A 6,000-nucleotide genomic window follows, 5' to 3' on the forward strand; every position below is an offset into this window, starting at 1 on the left:
TATGCAGGAAAAACCTTGTTTGCGGTACCTGGAAGTTAGGGGGCACAGTACCTGGACGACCAGTATATCATCACTGGAGATCTCGTCCACAGTCTTGTCTGCCTTGCCTTCTAGTTGGGTAGAAAGCTCCACCAGGATCCTCCCACGATAGGCCACGCCTTCCCCCTGTCAAAAAACACCCGGATAAAAAAAACGTTCATGTTCGCAAGGGAAGCCTATAATAAATGAAACATTTCGAGATGGGTTAGCGCTCGGGTAGTCAGTCCAGGAGCCATAGCCCGATTTATAGGTGAACCTTGTTTTGCTGTTTCTTGTAGCTTGGGGGTACCTCTTCAAAATACAGGAGGGTGCTCGGTGATATCCCTTGAGCATTTTCAGATATTAACCCCTTCATGCCCGAAAATGCCAAAATCACACAAAAATAGAGACTTATGATATTGAATGATGCATTATAGGATTAAATGGATCATCTACAATGACTATTAATAAAGGAGGTCATGTATTCTAAATGAATACTGCAGAGGCGTAGCCAGAAATCACCTGGTGGGTGGGTGGAGGCAAAAAAAATGGGTGGGCAACGAAGCACAATTTATGCCCCAAGTTATGGTAATAATATTACGTATTAGGGTCTTGAGCATCCTACCCTGAAACATGTACAGAACATGGAACATGGCAAACCATGCACTTTACAGCTGCATTTCTTGGAGCTACAAGGAGTTTCACTCTTGCAGTCACACCGGCTCATGTTCAGGATGTAGTCTGGAACCAGTCTGACATCTTCTGGTAGGTGGATTGGGATCAGTGCCCTGTTACTAGTGTCCTTTTCCCATCCAAATTCCTCTGGGTTCATTGCAGGTGGCAGATTGTTATTGAGATTTCACCACAGGTATGCTTAGAAATGGGCCCTCTTTAAATTTTCAGTGAACGCTTCCTTTGTTGGAGGTATAGCAGCTAGATTTGGTGAAGACATATGTCCTTTCCCGTTCTTTTTTCCCCAGACAATCTGAAAATGCTCAAGGGATATCACCGAGCACCCTCTTGTATTTTGAAGAGGTACCCCCAAGCTACAAGAAACAGCAAAGAAAAAAATTCCACCCGACAAAACAGCAGGGTTAGATTTAACACAGGCAACAGCGGGGACAGACCTTGCCGTGGTTGAGGTCCTCGTAGGGGTCCGGGAGGCCGGTGAACTCGCGGGGGCTCCCGTAAAGGTTGACGTAGCAAGGGCCAAACGCAGGCAGGAAGCCCACCTCAGCCTCCCCCGTCTTCCCTGGGGGGACGCAGGGTCACGTTAGGCTTCTCCTAGCGTTAGGCATCTCCTAGCGTTAGGCATCTCCTAGCGTTAGGTATCTCCTAGCGTTAGGCATCTCCTAGCGTTAGGTATCTCCTAGCGTTAGGTATCTCCTAGCGTTAGGTATCTCCTAGCGTTAGGCATCTCCTAGCGTTAGGCATCTCCTAGCGTTAGGCAACGTGAGTCTGGAGGTCTACTGGGGGTGCTGAGCCAAACTGTTGAGGTACTGCTCTCCGCTAAGAATCTAGCAGGTGAATTATCAGGCATTTTTAGACTTAAGCCCCAGACGCACTGGGAGAGTCTGACGCTAGCGTTATGAAGTACACCAATTGTTTTAAATGGCCGATCACGCACCGAAAGCGATTTGAGGCGAGTCAAACTGCCTTGACGCTTCTTCTCCGAACTTGTTTACATTTTGGAGCGTCAACTGAGCGTCAATTAAATCAGCTCCCTATCAAAGCTGACGCCTGCAGTGCGCCATAGGAGCGTCGAATGAGGTGAGTCAAATGAAGCACGTCAATTGACTCTTCCAGTGCGTTTGGGGCTTTAACATCAGTTTTAGTGTGAAAGAACAGGTTAAAGAACACGTTTTGAATTTTAGTTTTGGTCAGGTTTTGGTGCTAGCAACTTGTGGCACATGCAAAGGCGCTCTAGTCTACATATTTGAGAAAAAAGGGGAGAATTTTTGCACACAACACACAAATTTCATGCAAATGCGTTGAAGCGATGAAGACAGAAGGCATTGATGGGATTATAAACAGCGCATGCACGCCATGCCAGACACACGCTATCACACTATTGATCAACCAAATCTATTCAACCTTCATACTGTTGATCGGCCCCAAATCCCGCATGTTCATCTATAGCAGGAAGAAGAAAATACAAATACATGGGCTGTTTGAAAGTATTCCGTCAGGTGTGTGAAACTCTTTGGACCCTATTTTACCGGCAAATACATTTATTACAAGAGTTTTCTTTACACAGTTGTGCGCGTCATCTGATCACGGTATCCTTTATGTGAATTGGGGGTCCACTCCATTAATATCTAGGTGGTTTGATGCACACTCCAGGGGAGAGTTCAATCTGAAAACGGTGTGCAGCACTTTGCGGTGGGTTTCAGGGTTGAACGACATAGTACGTTTCCTCAAAACGGTGTGCAACGGGCTAGGAGGTAGGTTTTCTCTTGTTTGGCGGGTGTGTCAGAGGTGTTACCCAATCATCAGACTGATATATAAACCCCGCCCTATCTGCTCAGCTGCCATAAGTGCAAGGCTTGCGGTGTTCAACACACCACTGTTTCCGTTTCAATAAACATTTCGCACCGTTTTGTCGGGGCTGAACTCACCCTAGATTACGCCATAGCCTACATTGTGCCCCCACCTACACACCCACACAACGTGCTTCATCTTTTTTCTAGGCTAGGGCCAGCAGGTCAGTGATCCAGATAACCTTAGGAATGCTTCAAATGTTTGGACAGGTCAGGTGGTCTCTCTAGGTCATCCTCCATCGGCGCTTGTGGTCATTCCCATCCTCCGTACATCCGGCTAGCGCGCTGGTGCTTTCTGCTCTTTCTTGAGTACGTCCACCTATGTTGTGTCGGACGCCCTCGTGACCGATGCCCATGTGTTGCCTCCCACGGCACCATTTTGCTGGCTGGCAGCTCCTGGTGCCTCTGGCAGTGACCTCTGACCTGCCAGCCTCACTCTCCTAGCTGCTATTTTCTAACTCCCCCTTGGTGACCCCCCATACAGATGCTTGTTGATAACACCCCCCATACAGATGCTTGTTGATAACATGCTCGTTCTTGTTGATCTTAAGCACCAGCAGCATTCTGGTGTAGCACCCATCTGGGGACTTCTGCAGGGTGGGGCTTCAGGGTCCAGCGTTCACAGCCGTGTAGAAGAACAGACTCTACCGTCGCGGAGAAGAAGCTGAGCTTGATTTGTCGGGGGAGGTTGGAGTTCCACACACATTCTTGCTCGGACGAGTTGACCCAGGTATTTTAAATAATTTACTTCCCTCAGAGCGGTGCCTCCTGTTGTCGTTAGAGGCGGATGGTCCGGGAGAATGTTGTAGATGATTACCTCGGTTTTCTTGGCATTTAGCCGAAGGCCAACCTTGGCACACTCTGTCTCCACACTGTGCGGGAGCTCCTGCACTTTCTCTTCGTAGCCGGAGAGCTGCTGGTGTCATCCGCGTAGTCCAGGTCTGTTAGGACTACAGTGGGGTGTGTTGTCTCAACCTCATGGGTGTTATAGTGAGGTCGTGGTAGTGGTACAATACAGCCCTCTGTATGTTTTCTGAGAAGCGTTCCTGGCATGACCGTGCAAAACTGTCAAAATGACCGAAACGGCATTGGCCACACCGAGTGCGACCATCTTCACTTCCGCGTCTACGTTCCGACAGTGTCGGATTCGCCAAAACACGGCCCTTTGTCTAAACAAGAGAGAGGGAGAGAGAAAAGAGAGAGAGGGAGAGAGGGGAAAAAAAGACAGAGAGAAAGAGAGCGAGGGAAAACAGAAGAATACGTCTTCAACCTTACCTTGAACTTCTCCACTAGAGGAGGCTATTTTGGCCAGGTTCAGGTAGGTGGTGCCGATGGCGTCATTCTTGGTCAGGCGATCCCTGAATCAGAGACACAACACTCACTGACCAGAGTGAAACTACGGAGCCTGTCTGAGGTAAAGCCCCTCCCTCTAGCTGTCCCTGCCTGCTTCAGGCCTGTGTAGGGCCTTGGTGTCCTGGACTAGAGGGACGCCGGAGTTCCCCTGTAGCCTTCAACGCAGGTCCGACCCCATGACCTCCGATTGGCCCCTCAGAAGCGATAGTTCCTTGATTAAACCGCCACCCTCCTCTTTCTAGAGTCCACTCTCCCCTAGGTGGCGCTCTCTTTTAACTGTCCACAACCAACCTTTAGCCCGAACGCCTAGACGCTTATGTAGACCTGTCAGGGTTGAGTAGATTATATACCTAAGCAAAACAGCAACGGCTTTGCCTTGTCCTCTAAAAGCTGCATTTTCATATCTTGCTCAAGATATAGCTATATAGTGAAATGCTTAAAACGGACACTGGTACAACCCTTTCAAATGAACACACCCATATCTAGAGAGTGTAGGGGCAGCTTGTGGTCAGAGTGTGTGGTGGTTTTCACACTGGACGGAGCTCCTGTTGTCCTAACCTCTCAACCTGGGAACCCAGACAGGGTTCCAGAGACTGGCTGAGGGCAGCGTTGAGCCCACAGGATTTTCGGGCTGGGAGAGGGAGCGGCCAGCCATGCTCAGTCTGAGTCATACTCACACACACACACACACACACACACACACACACACACACTGCAGCTGCTGCCAGGGCCCTCCCAAGCCAAACATATACACACACATACACACACACACACACACACACACACACACAAGGAATCTCTTACTCACACACGCGCACACACACACACACACACACACTGCAGCTGCTGCCAGGGCCCTCCCAGGCCAAACACATACACACACACACACACAAGGAATCTCTTACTCACACACACACACACACACACACACACACAATGACCACACGACCACACGCCAGAGGCTCCTCCTCTCATAGCCAACAGCAGCTCAGCCAGAGAGGCACCCCAAGGGTGGACAACTACAGGACATCATCCTCCATTAGGAAACGCTGTGTGAAGCCTGCAATCCCTGGACACAGCCTACCTTTAATCAAAATAGGAATGTAGGCCTACAAATCATGTTCTGCTTCAGGAGTTGGCTCACCAGTCAAAGACAGTCAGTTTGATGCGCTCACACATGGATGGGAACTGCAGTAAAAAAGAAAACACAATTCAACTACAGGGAGTACAGTTTTGAACAGCAATTGGCCGGGTTTCCTGATAAAGAACCTTCTTAAGGAACCCTTTAGATGGGAGTTAAGAAGTACGGTAAAAGATGTGGAACATCTAGTATACCCTTACCTTGACCTGCAGGTTCAGCAGCTGGTTCCACTCCGGGTTGGCGTTCTTCTCAACGATCTGCGTGCACAGCTGCGGAGGAACATCACATTGACCTCACTGTCTAGACGTCCAGAGGACAACCACGACCTCCCATCACTTTGAAGAGACGGGTCGCTCTAAAATGAACATTTTGTCAGATTTGCGCCGATGTTTGGCTGGGCCTTAGCCTCTTCACGGTAGGATTGGTCAGTCTTGGTCAGTCTAACCTTTTTACCAGCGAAGCGAGCCTCCAGGAAAGGATCCACCAGGTTCTTCTTGTTCCCGTCCCCTCCAAAGAGCCCCTTCACCGACTGGACAAACGCATCGTCCACTGCACGGGAAAAAACGCAGCCGCCCATCAGTGAGTTTGATAGATGCGCTGTGTTTTCTGTCTGGGATGTGTGTGTGTGTGTGTGTGTGTGTGCGCGCGCCTTACTCTGGGGGATGTCCTCGGCTCGGAACACCTTGAGGGTCAGGGTGGCCCATCGTAGGGTGACCCCCGCTGGGAGGAGCAGGTTACTCTCTATGTCATCCTGGTCATCGTTGGACCCTCTCTTCTCCACCTGCAGTACACACACACACACACACACACACACATGTGTCATATCATAGCCACACTATAGGGATTTTTTTTTGCTGTGTCCAGATCTAAATGAGTCTGTAAATGGTAAATGGACTGCACTTATATAGCGCTTCTCCACCTTAGCGGCACTCAAAGCGCTTTACAATG

General features: G+C 49.5%; 1 protein-coding gene across 1 annotated transcript in view; it reads right to left on the reverse strand.

Annotated features, from left to right (window-relative positions):
• Positions 1-6,000, reverse strand: part of myof (myoferlin) — a 29,574-nt gene that overhangs the window by 16,221 nt on the left and 7,353 nt on the right. Inside the window, exons 12-18 of the mRNA XM_084459882.1 lie at positions 5,707-5,833; positions 5,498-5,601; positions 5,253-5,321; positions 5,056-5,099; positions 3,834-3,916; positions 1,146-1,270; positions 52-165 (exon numbers count right to left, since the gene is read on the reverse strand). Coding sequence (XP_084316008.1) covers positions 52-165; positions 1,146-1,270; positions 3,834-3,916; positions 5,056-5,099; positions 5,253-5,321; positions 5,498-5,601; positions 5,707-5,833 — 666 coding nt within the window. The remainder of the gene's footprint in view (positions 1-51; positions 166-1,145; positions 1,271-3,833; positions 3,917-5,055; positions 5,100-5,252; positions 5,322-5,497; positions 5,602-5,706; positions 5,834-6,000) is intronic.

This window comes from Borostomias antarcticus (genome assembly GCF_949987555.1).
Source record: "Borostomias antarcticus genome assembly, chromosome: 29".
NCBI lineage: Eukaryota > Metazoa > Chordata > Actinopteri > Stomiiformes > Stomiidae > Borostomias > Borostomias antarcticus.